General features: G+C 53.1%; 1 protein-coding gene across 4 annotated transcripts in view; it reads right to left on the reverse strand.

The window, feature by feature from the left end:
• RPTOR (regulatory associated protein of MTOR complex 1) overlaps positions 1-19,272 on the reverse strand; it is a 347,492-nt gene that overhangs the window by 24,510 nt on the left and 303,710 nt on the right. For 2 of the 4 annotated variants that reach the window (XM_060133269.1, XM_060133267.1), the window contains exons 20-24: positions 19,007-19,165; positions 11,471-11,589; positions 5,972-6,075; positions 5,175-5,358; positions 3,518-3,628 (exon numbers count right to left, since the gene is read on the reverse strand). In XM_060133269.1, the coding sequence (XP_059989252.1) occupies positions 3,518-3,628; positions 5,175-5,358; positions 5,972-6,075; positions 11,471-11,589; positions 19,007-19,165 (677 nt within the window). Of the gene's footprint in view, positions 1-3,514; positions 3,629-5,174; positions 5,359-5,971; positions 6,076-11,470; positions 11,590-19,006; positions 19,166-19,272 lie in introns of all 4 variants that reach the window. The other 2 variants (XM_060133268.1, XM_060133266.1) reach the window with 1 other exon arrangement.

Below are 19,272 nucleotides of genomic sequence, written 5' to 3' on the forward strand. Positions count from 1 at the left end.
GGGATAATTGCCATGAAGTACTAGGACAAGCAGGGGCGGAGAGCAGTGGGACAGTGTGGGAGGCGAGGGTGGAGTGAGACGAGGAGAGGACAAGAGAGCAGAAGAGGCCATGAGAAGCAGCCGGCTTTGGCTGGCCGGGATGGACAAGGATGTACGGAGGGACCAGACAGACGATTTCCCACTCAGCCTTTCTTAATCATCTGCTCATGTGCTCCTCCCCTCCCCCATGGCTCTGCAGGCTGAACAAAAGCTTCTGACTAAACAAAAGCCCAGACCCACACTGTGCTGCGCTTTCCTCTAAGCAGAGCTGGAGGGACGTGGGTGTGGGAAATAGTGTTACATGATTAGGATCACGACACTCCTCGAATTCCTAACACCTCCTGGCTTTTCCTCAAACAGAAACCAATTACGGTGCTGAAGCCTCCTGAAGCCTCCTGAGGAGCTGGCGGCTGACAGCTGGTGAGGGTGTCCCCCTCGCTCCTCGCCTGTCACTGGGGCAGGCTGGGCTTGGGAACAAAGGAAGACCAGAGGGTCTGCAGAAGCCTGAGGGCGGGCATTTCCACGTGGAGCAGGTTCTCATATGATGAATTTGTGAATCACAGGGCTGGGTCTTACCCTCAATGCCTCTGAATTTAAAGAGGTTCAAGTGCACGGGATAAAATTCATGACAGGCACGTGACTATCATGATTGCAGTATGACCCCTGGGGAAGGCTCATGATGTCAATGCTAAATTCTCAGACACCGAGCTCCCTGGGTTCCCACCAGAAACAAAGCCGAGTTCTGTGGCAGGACAGAGTACCTCTGCGCTTGCCTCTCACCTCGTTTAATAACAAACACCCTCCCCAAACAATGACGGGGGTCAGCAGTACCAGGAGGGTGTGCACTGGCTGCGGGCTGACCCGGCTCAACCCGCCACCTCTGGGCACGACATCTAAGGGGTGAAGACCACTGACTGCCAAGGAAAAAGCTCTGAAGTGCAGATCAGAGTTCACTGCAGGTACTGATACACAACTACGGGCATTTTCATCATCAGGCCACACTTCTCGTAAAGCATCAGGGTGACCGAGATACAGTTCACATGCATTAAATTTCACCCTTTTGGGCACAGTATGTAACCACCACCACAGTGAGCATGTTGAACAGTCCCCCACACCTCAAACTGCCACGTGCCCTCTGTAGTCAAGCCCTCCCCCCAGCCCCAGCCCAACACTCTGCCCTCTGTTCTCTGTCCCTGCAGCTTTGTTTCGCCTTTTCCAGTGGTGGCTGTGGGTCTGCATCTGAGTGAAACACGTGAACATGTAAGTAGAGGTCCCCACAAACCGCAGCCCTCGCCTGCGGAGCCTCCCCCCGCGGTCAGCTGACGTGCGCTGCTGGAGGGCACCTGCACTCTGAGTCTGAGTACCCGGTGCTGAGGAAAGGAAAGCAAATTCTTAGGGAAAAGTCAAGTTCATTTCTAAGTTTAAGAGAAACATGTTTTGGATTACCTATGCCACTTCTCCCCACAGGTAGATGACTGAGAACAGGCATCCCTGGAGACTTCAAGGACAGCCACTCAGCACCCCACCAAGTAGCTTCCGAGAATTACAGTCACTGCCGTTTCAGTGAGATGGCAGACCAACCACCTAGAGTCCAAGTCACTTGACCGCACTTGCCTTAAGCAGGAGACTGTATCAACGAAACTGAACTTCCATTACTATTAGACTAAACCCCCTTAACTTTCAAGCAGATGGTATGTACCACAGATCTAAAGGACAACTCGCTACCTACAGCACCAGTGATGAACTGTCTCCTGGGACAAATTCTGGTGTTTGCCTACTCCCTCCTTCCTTAGCCAGAGGAGCCCGAGATGTCCTGTCTGCAGGCGGACAGGTCAGCAGGAGCAGGCCGACCCTGGCGTGGACAACACACTTGGTTGACTGTAACAGGCCTCAATGATCTCTTGGGGTCATTTCTTTATTTTTTATTATTTTTAAAAATTTATTTTTGGCTGTGTTGGGTCTTCGTTTCTGCATGTGGGCTTTCTCTAGTTGCAGCGAGTGGGGGCTACTCTTCGTTGCGGTGCATGGGCTTCTCATGGTGGTGGCTTCTCTTGTTGAGGAGCACGGACTCTAGGCGCACGGGCTTCAGTAGTTGTGGCACGCAGGCTCAGCAGTTGTGGCGCACGGGCTTAGTTGCTCTGCAGCATGTGGGATCTTCCCAGACCAGGGCTCGAACCCTTGTCCCCTGCATTGGCAGGCAAATTCTTAACCACTGCGCCACCAGGAAAGTCCCGGGGTCATTTCTTTAATATATTTTTTTCCTGATTATAAAGGTACTTCGTGCTAAGTGTAGAAAGTATGGCCATCCTGTGGCCAGTTTACGTCCTGCTTTTTTTTCCCTTTTAAAAAAATTTTATCATGAGCATTTTCTTATGTTACTAATTTCAAAGCTTTATTTTTTAATAGCTCCAATAATATCGTATCAAATACTTCATCCTTTTTTAACCATTCCCCTCCTGTTGGACATTTCCGTGGATCCTAGTTTTCGCTACTGAGAGGGTGCTTCTTTTTAGCAACGGGGCTTGATAAATGAGAACTCTATCACCTGCCTCAGGCACTGACAACCGTTATTCTGTGTTGTAACTGACAAAAATCAGTATCACTACAGGGAAACAGGAAGGCCAGAGAAAAGTTGTAATAGAGTCCAAATACTCTGCCTGGAAATTACTTGGTTATGTAGCTTGATATACAAGTGAGAATAAACTGCAGTTTTCAATTTTCCATTACCTATGAGGGAAGAGGAAGGTGATTTTGTAAGAACGTGCTTTAGATCAGCAAGTCTAAAATGAACCCCTGCAGCACTCCCTGCAGAAAGACGGGCACGAAGATTCAGCTCTGACAGCACTGCCCTGTCTCACCCTGGCACCCTGAATGTGTGGCCTGAGTCTGTAGCAAGAGGACACACGTCACGTCATCAAACCTGGAAGGCAGTGTCCTGGAATAAGCCAGATTACCGCAGTCAGCTAGCTTAGTCCAACAGTCCCCAAAGCCAGAAGCGGCCCAAGTGTGGCCTGGGGACCACCTGGATGACCTTGCTAATCAAGACAAAATGGCACATTTTATACTGGCAAGCTCGGAAAAGGCAGGTAAGTGAGGTCTGTTTCTTTTACTGTTTTTTACCTGTTAATACCAGCTACCATGACAGCAATCTGGCGTCCCCTCAACAGCCACCCTCGGTGGGACAGGAGGCCAGTGGGCACAGCAGGGCCCTGTGCAGCCAGCACCTGCCCCGGGCCACGGCTCAGGGCAGGGCCTGCGCAACTGCACCTGGGCTGCTAGGAGTCACAGCATGTGGCCCCCGAGGGTCACAGTGAGCAAACCAGTGAGGATCAGACCTTGAGCTCAGAGCAGAGGGGTTCAGACGCCCAGGCCTGAGGCCGGGGCTCTGGAGTCCTGTGTGCGTTTGCTGAGGAGATGGGGGCAGTGCATGCCAGGGGATTCTGGCTTTAAACCCAGAGAGCTGCTGACACACCACTACCTTCATGACAGGCTGGGCGAAGTACCGCGCGCTCCAGTCGCAGAACCCTGTCTGCATTGTGGCCGAAATGAAACTTTTGTGCCCGGCAGCATCATCCGGGTCGTCAGTGGTCTTCGGGGCATTTGGAAAGGAGGAGGGGAGGAGAAGACAGAAACAGAGTTAGTCACGTCACCCCCGAACTTCTTTGTGAGCTCGAGACAGTCCATCCCTGGAACCAAGGCACAGGGGTCAGGCTTCTGAGGGCAATATCTCCGTGGTCCCCTCACTTCTGCGTCCTGGTGCCCAAGGAACCCCGACTGTCAGACAGGGCTCTGAGTCTGCGCTCAGAGGTCGAGCATCCCCCAGGGCTGGCTGAGGTGGCCTGGGCTGCAGAGTCCCTGACACTTGCCATCGGTGCTGAGTCAGCAGCCCCACGAGGACTTTGTTGCTTGGTCCCAGGGCCGCCACTCCCACCAGGCCAGTCATACACATAGGACCTTGGCCTACCCTCTGGCTCCTGGATAAGAGCACAGTAGAGCTTGGGCCAACTGGGACTTCTAAGCATTAAAACTTAAAACACGTGGCTCTGCTCACTGGGACAATGGTTCAGTTTGTTCCCCGCTGCAGAACCAATGGGGGCCAGGATGGCAGAGCAGGGGTTTGCCTCACTGCACGTGGTCAGGCATGAGAAGTGCCTCACAGAGCAGCCCCCGCTACCCAGGGAGACACGCTGGGTGGAAAATCCCACAGATGGGGTCAGCAATAAGGTCTTACCTCCCGCCTGACAGGGGAACCGCAGCCACCTGCCGCCACCTCGCGGCTCTGCTGGGCCAGGACCCACGGATCATGGTCCAGCCACTCCTGCCTGGCTGCCCCATGTAGGGTCCAGCCGGAAGGCTAAACATGGCACCTGGCGTTGTGGCCGTTTTTGTTCCTCAGCCATCGAGGCGAGGGAAGCAGGCAGCTCCAAAGCCAGGTGGGCGGGGCCGGTGGCAGGTGTGGACACCTGTCCATCCCCAACACCTGCATCTAGTTCCAAAGTCAGGGTGCAGGCTGCTGTGACCTTCCTGTTAAATTGCCGGTCACTGGTGAGCTGAGACGTGTCCTTGGCGCATTCAGAACACCCTCGCTATACCGTTTGTGCTTGGCCGGGACAGCAGCAAGCAGTCTGGACAAGACACGAGGCCCCAGCTTTTGTGTCCACCTGTTATGTGTTCTCACAACCCTGACAAACAAGGACGCCAATTCCTCCCTCTCCTGAACGGCCTCGTTTAACTTAGCGGCTGAGACCACACCCACCTACGGGGCATAGTTGAATGTTGATGGAAAAAGCAAACAACCTGTCAGAACAAGCGCTTCTGTGGAGCAGCTGCCACGTTTAGTGGAGACAAATGCTATTGACTGAGAAGGGAAAAAGCCAATCAGCCCATGTGCTGCTTGTTACATGGAAGCTGCCAAGAGTGAACCCAGAACAAGGGGCTGCAGGAGGAAGAGGGACACCCTGCAGTATCTGCCCAGACGTGGGGGCAGGAGCCCAGAGCCGTCGGTGGCTCACGGCTTTCTGCACCCGGGCCGAGGCCACATGCACCCCGTCGCCCGAGGTGGTGCCTCTCCTCTCAGGAGCGAACGTCCCAGCACCCAAGCCCATTAGAGTTAGTGTTTAAAACCACATCCGTACCTGGTCTGGGCCCTTGTCGAACATCTTCCGTGTCCGGGGGAACTGGTGGGAGTGGGGTGTGTACTGCACGGCCACAGGGCCTGTGGTGCCTGGCCGGCCTGCAGGCAGGTCTCGGCTGACCGGCTGCTTGGCCACGTCGTTGGTCAGGCTGGAGCTGCTTGCACTGGATGTTGGCGGGGAGCCTCTGCCGTCGGGAAAAAAGAAACACTGTGTTTTACCCAGAACACACTCCTTTGAAACCGAACCCTAAGCAACTTCCCCTGGTACTGCCCACTCCCAGATCCTGCGAATGGGCCCAGGGTCACCAGCTCGGACCACCCTCAATCGCATGGCTTGTCAACGTGACTTCCAAACCTGAGCTGCTGATGCTGAATTAATGACCCCTTCTAGCTTCTGCCTGCAGGTTCTAAGAACCATCTTCCCCTGAAAACCAATGCAGCCGGAGGCAAACTCAGTCAGGACTTTGAGTAGGCTCCAGGAGGGTGCAGGGCACGTCTACTCCCCTGAGATCCAGTGCACAGCTCTGTGAACACTGATTAAGTGGAGGGTTCCACCCTGCTGGTCACTCACTGGAAGACACGGACCCTCTCTGATAAAATTCTGAATGGAGTCAGGTTCAGGTCAACTTTTGCTGTCACAATTGTGCAGATAAAGGTAGGAAAGGATTCTAGGAGGGGCTCAGATGAGAAGATGTCGGGGTGTGAGAGAGAGCCTGCAGGCTGGAGAGGGAGGGGGAGGCGGGGGGAGGCCGTGCTGGGAACCTCCCCAGACCCCGGAAGGCAGCTGCCCACACTCACCCCGCCTGGTGGATGTGGATGCCCTTGTTGGTGGGGCTGGCGGGTGCCGACTGAGTGAGGGAAGAGGTGGTGAGGATGCGCTGAGGCCGGGCGTTCACTGTGGCCTGAAGGAACAAAGGGACAAGTGAGGTGGGTGGTCACTGTGACAACCTGAGGCTACAAGACAAGCACAGGTTGGTGGCTGCTTTTGAGTGGCTTCCAAATCACAGAAAAAGGCTTTTGGCTGAGGAAATCTCATAGGAATGGAAGGTTCCAGTTAAAATTTTCCCCGCAAATGTCACCCGCTAGATAAAATGATATTCTGTTGCTTTTCTGGAAAGTATTCACCTGGTTCAGTGAGGCTCCAAGGACGCCCCCCGCCCCGAAACGCTGTCACAAAACTGCACTGGGACTAATGAGGAGTGGGGGGTCTGGAAGTTGGGGAGAAGGCTCTCCAGGCTCCCTCTCATGGCAGGAGCTCCCCTGGAGGGAGCAGCTTCCTGGGCAGAGCTGGCACTTGGGAAGGAGCCCGCCTAGGCTCAGCCTCGGTTGTTCGTTGTCATGTTTCGGCACAGGCTCAAAACAGCACCTTGGGTGCAGCATTTTGTGAATGGAGACAAGACCCAGGTCTGTGCACTTCCTCCCATGATCACGTGCAGGTTTGGTATTTTACCCAGCAGAGGGTCTGTGCCAGCCTGGGCTGGCAGTCAGGAGGGAAGCAGCTTTGTTGTGATTTTTTTAAATGGTGGAGGAGACAATAAGCAAACAGGGGTGTCACTGCGTAGCTCCTGGTGGACCCACTGACGCCAAGTTCTTTCCTGGATCTCTGTTCTGAGTGCTGGACAGCTGGATGGGCCTGCTGGATCTGGACATCCAGGGTGAAAGGACCAGAAAGGGGCTGATGCTGTGGAGGGGGTACCACTCTGGCAGGAAGAGAACAGGAATGGCGGCTGTTGGCCACCACTTGCCCAAGTGTGGCTGGTGCCAGGCTCAGTTCTCGAAGATTGGGTGTCACCCAGCGAGATGGGCGGAGCCTCGACCTTCATGGGGTGACGCTCCAGGGGAACCCTGGACTGGCTACTTACAGAAGACCCTCAAATTCTGGCTTATTCTCTCAGCAGTTAGGAAGGCCATACCTCTATTCAGCTGGCAGGTAGAAAATTACAGAATACAAAACCACCAACATAATACCAATGTGTCCCAGATAATCCTTCACTTTGAAATGCAAACAGCAAGAACTGAATCATAACCAGCCTATAAAAACTTTTTTATTTTTTGAATTATAAAAGTTGTATTGTTTGTGTTTGTTTTGCTTTGCTATTTAAGTTATTTGGCCTCCACACACACGCAACCCCAACAAAGCCTGAGAGCCAAATGATCCCTTAAGAGGTCTAAAAGGAGAAAAGAAATTTAAGCTAAGAAACTATAAACCGAATATGTGTCTCCTCAAAATTTCTAGAAAATCAGTGGGAGAGAGAGACAGAGGAGAGACAGAAAACTTTGGGGTTGAAATGCAGACTTCGGTTGAATCCACGACCTTTCAAAGTTTCCCTGAGCACAGAGGCTCTGCCACTGCCTGAGCTGGAGCCCACGGTGCTGATCTCCCCTGAGACCCCCACCCCGACTGCTCCCCTCCAAGGAGGCTCCAAAGGGGAAGAAGCGCGTGGGCCTGGGGTGACTAACTCTGCTTCCTTGCTCTTCCCTGGGGGTGGAGGTGGCACAGCCCTGGCTTGTTCTGTCTCAGCCTCGAGGGCAAAGAAGACAGCCGTGATTTTTTAATGCAGTTCACGCTGACGGCTGCTGCACACAGCTCTAGTTTTGCATCCGTTCTGGAAATCCTGAGAGGTGGGCATGTCACTGGTTGGGGAGGCCCCATGACTGGTGATCGATCCTAGGGTTTCAGGCTTAGATGAAGCTTCTTTGCCTAACGTTTCCTATTTGTGCAACAAACATTCACTGCAGCAGTGCTGCAGTGGTGAGCATGAGTGGGGGGTGGCCACGCAGACCCGCCTGTCCGTGGGATTGGTGTGGATGGAGGCTGCTCCGGGAGCAGGTGGCGAGCAGGTTGTGGGAGATGCCCTCCAGGAAGGCCCCTTTCTGTGCTGGTTCCAGTCGCCGTTTCACACAGAGAGCACACCGCCAGGAAAGGGTAACGGAGAAACACCGGTGTGCTTGCTGGATGTCAGGCTTGGGCTGTATATGGAGGAGGATGGAGCGTGGGTCTGAGAGACCCCAGGACCTCACCGCGAGCCCCATCCACTGCAAGCACACTTGCCCATTGTTCTCACGGTGTCAACACCCTGTCATTCTCCCTCCATGACGCTGCACTGGAGTCACTGGACCAGCAGACACGCTTTGATGATGGCCTGAGGTGAGTTCCCTTCCCAACAAGTGTTGAGTCCAGAAGAGGAAGGGCAGCAGTGGGAGGTCATAATTAGGGCTACAAGCCAACTTTTTAGAGAGTGGCAAACACCCTGTTAGTAGGATTCTAGGTCAGATGTACCCTCTTAGCCCAGTGCAAACATAGAAACGATTTGCAGGGACACTCACACAGCCCCACCTGTGCTCCCCGCCCCCATGCAGTTAATGGGGGTGGTCGCTGTAACGGGAGCCTGGGGCCGCAATAAGACACCCCCTCTGTCTCCCGCTCCCAGCGCTTTCTTACTCTGCAGATCTTCCACTAGAACACGTCACCTCACAGGGATGCAGGAAAGCGTGATCCAGTGCAGAGAAAACACCCTACAGAGGTGATGAGGACAGCGAGTTTCCCAACTGGATCTCGACACAGTCAGGGTTTAGGATACCAACGGAGGCTTTTGGCTGCTCTCTCTTGGGGGATGGAGTATTTCAGAAAAGTCCCTGTTAACTGTATACCAAAGATCTGGATTCATGTGGGAGGAGGTAATTCCCCAAAGGATCGTCTACAGTTAATTCTGGGCTAAGCATGAGGCAGAGCCTCTGGTTGCTGGAGCACTGAGAATGGACACCTATGAAAGCACATGACTCTATTTATCTAAAGAGTAATTTTTCTGTAAACCACACTTCCTAGATAAATAATATAAACTTTCCTTTTGGACTCTAAGTCCCAGGTAGAATTCACTTAAAGCAACGGTGGTGACTGTGATGAATTAGCTGGCACTTGGGAGAGCCGCTCTCCTGGGTGCCTGGGTGCCCTCAATCCTCGGCCTCGCGGGAGGGGAACTCGCATCAGTGAGGCCAGGACCGGGCAGAGCAGGGAGGCTCCATTTTCACAGACGAGGAGGACGACACCCGCTCGAGTCCGCTGTGCCTTTCTCCAGGACCTCCTTCCTTTTCCTCTGTTTCTTTCCCCAAGACTGTACTTCCTCCCTCCCTTGGTCACAGGCCCTAATATGTTGTAACAAACATATATTTTAGAAAAGTTTAATTTTTGAATCAATCTTATTCTTAGTTGAAAAAGCAGATGATTAGACTATTTCTTAGTTTTGTATTACGAATGAAAAAGTTAACTTAATTCACTGGCCTCTTTTCTATAGACACTGAGAAGACTCCATACTCCCTGAGGATGGAGCAGCACTCAGGTGCCTTTGTGGCGAGTCATGCAGTAGGATGATGAAGAAAGTGGGCGAGGGGCTCACTGGGCGCAAGGGGAGGTCAGAGTGGAATAAACTACCCGATAGTCCCGGGTTGGCCAACAGTAATGCCTAGCACTTCAGCCATGAGGCTGGCAGTGTTCACAGGCAGGAAGTGCAGCGAACACTGTGTACCTAGGAGTCTCTGCTTCCAGAGAGAGTCACACGTGTGACCAGAGGCTGGGGTTAAACCCAGAATGTGCTCCTGAATTATCCTCATTGCTTCTTTAAGGAGGAAGAGGAAGCTGACTGCTACAACAGTTTAAGACTGGGTACACGATGAGGCTGTGTTATTACTACTTGTGATGCTACCAGAAGCTGAAGTAGCAGCCACAGACAATGAGATGATTCAATCATCCAGGAAAAGACAGAACTTCACCAGTGAAGAATAACGTCGGTGGGGGAATTGAACACCACATAAATATGGTGCCAACAGGAGGCCAGGTGCTGCAGGAGGTTGGGCTACGTGGGAGGCCAACCCCAGTGAGGCGGCAGCAAATAGGAGGGCTTGATAACCAGTTTGGAAAAAAATAACAGACCAGGAGGGAAGCTATGAGTAAGCCACGTACCTTCAGGCAAGTGGCAGCCTGAGGACGACCCCTCGTTAGTGTTAGGGTCAGATGAGGATAGAGACACGCCAGGTAAACTGTGACACGTGACAATATTTCCCTGTACTTTTCCTGTAACTTGTCTGCAAGCCTAAAATTTAATCAAAAAGTTATGAAAATCTTTAAAAATGCTATAACGAATGACTTCTTTGTGGCATTCATTATTGTTCCATTCATGAAAGATTAACTGCATGTAAACTGTCCAACTTCCATAAACAGCTGGAAAACAGAAAAAAAAAAAGAAACAGCTTTTTTCGGACATTGGGCACTGGGTACTGCTGAGAGAAGGGGAATCACTGCCCAGCTCCTGGCCTGCAGTCAGTTTCCTGCAGACCCGGCTGTGGTGGGGGAAGGGTATCCAGACAGAGCTCAGCAGTGCAGCTAGCAGAGGGGACCAATCGGAGTGACATGGAAGCCTAGGTGGCTAGAATCTGCAGGGCAGAGAGGATAGGGCTTCCAGGGTCTGCAGGGGAGGCCCCTCAAATCTGCTTGGGGGAGGCGTGAAAACCCATGAGGGTGGGGAAAGAACCACTGAAAGGCCAAATAATTCCCAGAGCTCACAAAAAGAACTGGGAGAGTTTACAGTCCCTAAAGAAGAAAGGACTAAAATCAATGACCTAAGCTTCCATCTTAAGAAACTAGAATCAGAAGAGCAAATTAAACTGAGAGTAAGCAGAAGAAATGAAGCAATATATATAAAAGCAGGTATCAATAAAACACAGAATGAAACACAAGAGAGAAACACAGCTGACTCTTAGACAACGTGAGTTTGAACTGCACGGGTCCACTTATACACATGTTTTTCAATAAACACACACTGCAGTACTACAGAATTCAGGGTTGTGGAGACATGAATGGGAAAGGCTGATTTTTGACTGCGGGGGGTCAGGGTTGGTGTCCCTAACCCCTGTGTTGTTCAGAGGTCAATTGTACTAATGAAACCAAAAGCTGGTTCTTTGAAGAGGTACCTTTAGCCAGAAATAGTCATGAATAAGAGAAGTTGTATGTTACTGGTGCCAGGAATGAAAGAGAGGACATCACTACGGGTCACACAGATGTCCTTACCTAATTTTCTGCTGCCCTGATGTGGGTGTGCAGAAGCAGTGACACATGCCCCACCTGAAGCTACATGCACATGGAATTTAGCCTATATTGTGAATCTCTGGATTCAAAACGCTCGTTCAAAGTTTCTAAACCTAAACCATGCGTAGACCTGAACATGACTGGAGTTCTCTGCTTGAATATTCATGATTGAAAACCAGGGTCCTGAGAGCTTCACAAAGAACGCCCTTCACACGTACCTTGTAGGCAATGCTGTTGAGTACTTTCATAGCCAAATCGGAAACATCTGGATAGGGATCCGCAGCCAGATGTAGCAAGACTCTCCAAATTTGAGTGTAAACACTATTGAATGAAACTCCTAGGAAAGAGAAATGGGAGCTGTTTTAACAACAAGGAGCTGCCGCTGCATGCTGGGGCAGCTTCTGGGGTAGCTCCCTCTTCTGAAGACCTAACCATGCATCAGGGGTGGACACTTAGAAGAGCTAGGGTTACAGGAAGCTCCGGTTTTGTTATCTGATAAGGGGCCCAGAGATTCAGAAATCCCAGGTGGTGAACAGGCTTGATCACACAATTTCACCTCCTGTGGCTGGATCTTTCTAGAAGGAAAAGTTAGAAAAGGGCAGGACTTCCTTTCAGGCCTTGGCTGCCTGGAGAGTACTATCCAGCACTGGATTTAACGCCTAGATTTCTAGGAGCTGTCATGGCCCACCCGAGTGGAGAATGTTGGCTGAGTCCCCGTCCACACCTCCCTCTGCATTCATGGCCTGCTCTGGTCTCGGTGACTCACTGAGTCTTCTGCCCACGCTCCCCAGGACCTCCCCAGGCATCCAGCACCTCCCGAGTGTGCTCTCCACATTAGGGCCTGCCGAGTGCCTGGGTGCCAAGGCAGATGAGACGGAACATAAACACAGATGGGGTAAATCGTGGATCCGAAGGAAAGGTAAGGAACTTTTTTTTTTTTTTTTTTTGCGGTATGCGGGCCTCTCACTGTTGTGGCCTCTCCTGTTGCGGAGCACAGGCTCCGGACACGCAGGCTCAGTGGCCATGGCTCACGGACCCAGCTGCTCCGCGGCATGTGGGATCCTCCTAGACTGGGTCATGAACCCGTGTCCCCTGCATCGGCAGGCGGACTCTCAACCACTGTGCCACCAGGGAAGCCCAGGGAAGGAACATTTATGAGGGATGGGAGGCCACCCCCAGGGAAGGCGGCTCAGTCCTATTTAACCTCACCGTCCTAGCTGCAGGCATCACCCCAGGCTTTACAGAGGAGGACAGCAAGGCCTAGCATCCAAAGGATGAAGAGTTTGAATGCACGTGGCCGAATGAGGAGGCCGCCATATACCACTGCATCCTTTTTATTTGGGGGAAGCTGGACAATTGGTTTGTTGAAAAGCAAGTGCTTGTTCAACGACAGACAGGGAGTAACAGAGGATTTCGAACAAGCTGTGATCTCATGCCATCTGACCAGCCAGCCCCTAGTTAACAAAGTCCCTCTAATTATGAAGAATTTAAGCACAAGAAGGGCCACTGGAGGACAGTGTTTCCTGATGGACACCATTGTTCAAAGGGTTTTATACAACATTCAAATCACAGAAGAGGGATTTGACGAAGGTTTAGAGTAAAGGTCAGCTTCTCTTGTGTGTCCTACGTCGATGCTTACGGACAAGTCCTAGCTCACTGCACCCGACACCCTCTCATTTGTAACAGGAGGCGACAGGGTCCCAGCCCCCTTTCCACAGGGACTGTGGTGCCTACGTTTGCAGGGCCTGCCCGCTGCACGCCTGCCTGTTCACAGGGTGATGGAGCTGGAGGAGGCCAACCCCTCAATCGCATGTGGCGTGGCCGCACTCCCCAGGGGACCACCACACATAAAATACCTCCCAGTGAGCGTTCACAAAACTCCCGTCGCCTTATCCTTCCACCCTAGTTCTGGGAAGAGGAGCTGACAGCTGCTGCGGCCTCTAAATAATTCTGCAGGAGCACAGCTGCCTGCACAGGGCAACCTCCGAGAGGCGGGGCCTGGAATGCACCTCCCGCCACCAAGGGCGAAGAGTGTTCTATGGTCAGAGCAACGCCCCATCAGGTACTCATTTGGCATGCGTGCATCAGCACCAGTTTGAGCACCTACTGTGTGCGAGGAAAGTCACTCTCGAAAGCTCGTGGCCCACAGGAATCAGGAGGGCACATCCAGGGACTTGGGTCTAGTATAAATTTGGACCTTCGTTTGGTGAGTAACGTCAGGCAGACGCACTCTTGCACAGAGGGGACCATGAGCTAGGGAACAGTCCACATGGAAACACACACCTGTCCTCCCTGCTGTCCTCTGCCCTACTCAGTGTAGAAACACAACAAAAACCTCTTGACTCTCAAATGCTATGGCTCATGACAGCTGCCCAGATTTACAAATTCTCAGGGCTGTTTGTCAAGGCAGTCGGAATCTCTTCGGGGAAATTTCCTAGAAGCTGCTTTCCTGTCCTAGCAGATCGGCTGCCATAGGAACCTGCTGCGGTGAAGGGCCACCAGGCCACTGCTATTTCTTGTCTCCCCAGAGGAGGAGGGTGGGAGAAGCCGCTCCACACTCACTCTGCAGACGGTCCCGATTCATGACGCACGGGGGAACGAGGCAAAGCACGTTCATGGACGTGGCTCACTCAGACGGGAGAACTGGCCCCACGGATGGGACGTTCCTACAAAGACCCCACACAGTCACCACAGCCACTGGGCAAAATTCTCTCCCCTCCGTTGTTTCTGAGCTCAGAGTGATCAGGGCAGCAGCCGACCTGTGTGACAAGAGGGCTGTGAAGGGCACAGTAAATCTGCTTGACTACAGATGACGGACCCGTGGTAACAGGTCCGTGGGGAAGTGGGGGGAACAGTGGGGGCCAAGGGGCCTCCTTACTAGGGTGATGGTCCAGGGCAGATATCTGAGCACACAAGGGCCTTAATCAAGGCACCTTTGGTATAAACGTGAGGAAGGGGTGCAGCGTGGCACTGTGCAATGAGGAAGGGGTACTGTTCACTTTACAAAATCTCAGTTTTTATTACTATTGTTGACTCTCTTGCAGAAGATTTCGACTTTGATATCACTCTGCTTGTGATTCAACAGGGAATTTTTAAAAATCTAATTTTTGTAGTGTCCTTGACCACAGTGAATGGTATACGATTTACTTGTGAAAACACAGAACAGGGACCTGGAATTGCTGTCTCCACGTCACTGCTCTCCTGGGGCTGGCCACCACCCCCCAGCCTCTCTGTTCTGTGAACTGTCCTGGTTTTACATCTGCTGTCTCCAAATCGGAACGTTCTGAATCTGTGCAGCACAGAGCTCGGGCCTCTGGAACGACGAGAACGCGGGTGTAGCCCCCGTGGGGATGGGGGGTACTGCTGGGCTGAGCCAGCTCAGACAGGGTGCCGTGTCTGGCACTTGCCGAAGTCCCCATAAGCGCTGAGAGCCTATTTTCATGTCTAGACTAAAAGTAATAAAAGATCATAACTAATGGTTTTAGAATTTATTTTTCAGAGCAATGGCCACAACTTTCTAAATAGCACTGGACTCAGGAAAATTTCCTCAGAGCTTTGTGGTCAACTCTGGGCCCCAGAGTCCCCGGGGGCTGGCAAGGCAGCTTGGAGAAGGAAGGTGGAGCCCCCTGGAGGCAGGAGCTGTCACTTGTGACCTGTTGCCTGGGTCTCAGGGGTCACCAACCCTGACGCTCTATTGCATGATGCGGGCCCGGGCGCCTCCCTGGGAATCAGCTCCCAGGGCCTGGGGCTTCTGCATTTCCCCTCTTGGTGACCCTGACTCTGAGCCCCTCTGGGAGGGTCCTAATCACGTCCTCCCTCGCCTACTGGACAGAGCCCTGGCTGGACTGGGAGGTGTGTTTGTACAACCCTTTCAAGGGGCTCCCCTGTGTCTCACCTGGGGGACAAGGTAAGACAAAAGCACCAGGGCCCCCCCTTCCCCACTCTTTGCACTCCCACCTCTGGACATCAGGAATGGGGTGAGGCTCAGAGAGGGAGGGAGGGAGGGAATGAGGGGCAGGATGGTGACGGGTGGACAGGTGAGGGACAGAAGGGCAGGTGATGGAGGGAGGAGAGGCTGCCTGCTACACACAAGAGCAAGAAATAGCAGCTTTACCAAACCTGTTGATCAAGATGGCAACTTCACGGCCCGATGTGATGCCGCAGGTTTAGTGTGCAACACGAAGGCGTCTGATGGGTCAGGGAGGGCCTCCTGAGACGCCGCAGAATGCCAGCGTGGAGAGGAATGGGCGAGCACTGCTGTGTGGAGAGGCGGGTGCGGGAATGTGGGATAAAGGCAGAGGTGTCCAGGCCTCATTCGGGGGCCAGTGGCCAGCCTGGGGTGGTGGGCACAGTGGGCGGAGCTATGGTGAAGGCCAGGCTGCTCTCAGAAGGAAGGTCTTGAGTGTCAGCCACAGCTTGGACTTTACAGGAAACGAGTTTCTGCAAAGGCATCAGCCAGACAGTGGTCCGTGCAGAGCTGATGTTGGGGGGATCTGCTCTGGACAGGTGGTGGGGTGTGAGAGCCAAGGCCAAGTCCTGGGGTGGGGGGCCCGGAAATGGAAAGAACTGACTGGGGACACACATGGAGGTCAGGCCAAATGGCTGAGTGGGTGAGAAACATGCGGAGGGAGACATCAAAGAAGATTCCAAAAGGTGGTGACAGAGCTGGGTCCCAGTGCAGATTCACAGACATTGGGCAGATATGCTTAGGCACATGGAGAAATGCGTGATCAGGTTTTGCCCCTGTGAGGGGACAGCACCTCGCTCAGCAGGTGAGACCTCGAGTGCTTTAGAGACAGTGGGGATGGAGGGGGAGCCTTGGAGGGGCTAGTTTTCTGGGAGAAGATGGCAATGAATGGATGTCCTAGGTTGCCATGGTTTTGAAAACCTCTTTTGCAATATTCAAAGAGGCTAGAGATTGCTGTTCTTTAGTTGAAATGAAAGAAAAAATTGACTTTAAACAGGCGAATGCTGCAAGTAATGGGATTCGGTGTAGGTTATGAATTTTAAACACTTATGTAAGCACCGCGGTTTCCAGGTGGACGCGCGCACTCAGGTGCACAGCTACTTTGTCTCCTTAACGCTCCTTCCAGCTCCGGCTCATTGTGAAACTTTCCCACTGAAGTTTTCAAAGATATGAACCACATACAGATGAAATTCAGTTTTCTCCAGTAAAAAAAATGTTCAGGAGTCAGGTTTTGTGTGAAGGAAGGAATCAGTGATGTGGCTCTCAAGTCCCTGGAGGACATGGAAGGCGGCAGGGGTGGGAGGTGCGGGCTGTACCCTGCAATCTCATGTGGCGTCAAAGAAACACCGATTTTTCACCCCTTACATCCCCAATCCAGGGCCAAGGACAAAAAGATCCCCCTTTCTGGGTCATATTGCTGGGGGTGGGGCATGGTGACCAGCTCTGGACTCTACAGTCCATTCAGACCTTTATGGGCCCCAGACAGACTCGTCTTGTGGAATGAGAGTCCTGAGTCCTTTCTAGGGCCAACAGAGGGCCAGTCTTGAGGCTCATGGGTACCGCTGGCAAGCACGTTTAGACTGCCCTCCCCCTTCAGATCACAAAAACGGCAAGTCAGAAATATCTAATACTGTCACGTGATGCCAAGAGAGTGTGAGCTCTAAGGTAGAGGGATTATCATGGAAACAAGCAAACAACCAAGAACTGAATGTTAATGAAAAATAGTACCAACGAAATAGGAGGGTAACTAATACTGTAAATGATTGCAGGAGTGGGAACACAGGAGTCCAATGAACACGTGAGCTCAACCTCATCATAATCGAGGGACATACAAATTAAGACCACGAGGAGTCGGTTCGCTCACATCAGACGGGGTAGCCTGACCAGAACAGGAGTGAGCAGGGCCACGGGAGCTTGTCCTCCTTGGAACAGAGCCCTTTGTGGTCAATCTCCCTCCACGTGGAGCTGTCAGACCCCACGTGTGTCAGGCTGCAGTGTGTCTGCTGCGGCCCACACCCGTGCACATTATGGGGGTGCCTGCTGTGTACCAGGCACGGGGTGTGGGGGTCTGTGGCAGGAGACAGGACAAAGTTCCTGCACTCGTGGCTCTGACCCCCTGAGCAAAGATAGAACCGAGCTGAATAAATGAGATCCTGCATCATAAGTCTGCTGGGGAAAAGTTCTCAGGACAAAAGCAAACCGAGAGGGAGAGACTCAGAGCGACTGCAGAAGGCTATTCTGGATTGGGGTGGGAGGAGCCTGGAAGACTTCTTTTAAGGTGACTCTGGAGCAGGACTGTGATTGGACTGAGGAGCAGCCTGTGAGGTGTCTGGAGGCGGAACCCTGAAGCCAAGGGGAGGAGCCAAGGAACCCAGGAGCCCAGCACTGCCAGGTACAAGGGGGAGGGCAGGAGGTGGAGCTGGGGCCAAATCCTGAATTCGCTTTTTAAAAAATGAGAAAAGGGCTTCCCTGGTGGCGCAGTGGTTGAGAGTCTGCCTGCCGATGCAGGGGACGCAGGTTCGTGCCACGGTCCGGGAAGATCCCACATGCCACGGAGCGGCTGGGCCCGTGAGCCATGGCCGCTGAGCCTGCGCTCCGTGACGGGAGAGGCCACAACAGTGAGAGGCCCGCGTACCGCAAAAAAAAAAAAAAAAAAAGAGAAAAAAGAAAATGAGAAAAGAAGGAAAAATCAGAGCAAGGCTACTGTCCGGTAACAGGAGAATGGACAAGTGAATTGCAGCAGATCATGAAAGGGTGTGAACAAGACTCAGGTGACCAGTGTGGACACACAGCCCTCTGGGCAGAGTGAGGACACAGGATGTGTGGCGCCATTCACATGACATTTAAACCCTGGGAAAGGGCGCGAGTCCATGGGGATCCACAGCCAGAGAGTAAGTGTGCAGGGATCCTGAGCAGGGAACCAGGAGGGGCTCTGGGCGCTTTAACTCTATCTGTAACTCCTTAAGTTGGGAACAAAACACACACGGGGAGGTGTGTCACATTAGTCTACGTTTTTATGCATCTACAGCATTTCCTAGTATTATGTAAAGCCTCAGATGAGGCCTGGTAAAGCACCAGGGTGCCAAGAACAAGCGCAGAGGGGCTGTCTGGTTGAGTCCTATGTGTGTTACCGGTGACACAGGGTCGATATGGTTGGTCATGCAGCAAGGACATGCGGTGAATTCCCACCGCTCAGCGAGCCCAGCAGCAGAACCAGGGGCTCACCACTCAAGGCAGAACACGAGACGACGCTGACCCTTCACTCAAATTTCAATTTCCAGGCAGCCAAGTGTGAAACTGCTGGACTGGCTGAAGGCGAAAGCACACAGGGGGCCCTGGATGGGGGTGATGGGGGGTTCCAGCCAGGGAACTTGAGAAGGGAAGGGCTGTCTGCGCCCCTGGAGCAGGGCTCTGACCTTGGACCTCATACACGCATTCTCTGGGGGACCCTGGGCACCACTGGAGGCCACTCTGCCTACTGGATGCTGGGAGCCCCCTTGTGCCCTGGCCGTGACACACCAAATGTCTCCTGGGGGCAGAACTCCCCTGCTCTGCAGCACTGGGAGTTCTGCAGCCTTTCCAAGCGACAAGGCCGGCTCGCCCAGATGGCCTGGATCAGACCAGCAACCAAGGGCGGGGGGTTCCTGCTGCCACAGCAAGACGCTCCTCACCTCCTCCTACCCCGTTCACTTTACTCTCCCACTGAGCGTGTCCCAGCACCGTCCACTTGGGCGGGAACCCATGGGTGCTGAGGGAACAGGTGGAGACGTGGAGGGGTGGGACTCACCGATGAGGGAGTTGAGGGAGGAGTAGGAGCTGACTCGGCGCATCTTGTCGATGGTCTCAAAGGACAGGATGTACTCCTCGTTCTCGGGGCTGCCCAGGGTGCTGCTGGCGCTGCTGCTGGTGCTCAGGTTCCCAGGGGAGAAGGCCACCGAGCCGCCGGCTGGTGGGGCATCGCCACGGGCAGAGCGTCAGTTAGCACACCCACGCCCGCCTCCCCTGGGGCTGGGCTGCTGGGCACGGGGTAGGGGGGTGCTGCGGGGCTCAGGA

The sequence above is a fragment of the Lagenorhynchus albirostris genome, chromosome 20 (assembly GCF_949774975.1).
Source record: "Lagenorhynchus albirostris chromosome 20, mLagAlb1.1, whole genome shotgun sequence".
Classification (NCBI taxonomy): domain Eukaryota; kingdom Metazoa; phylum Chordata; class Mammalia; order Artiodactyla; family Delphinidae; genus Lagenorhynchus; species Lagenorhynchus albirostris.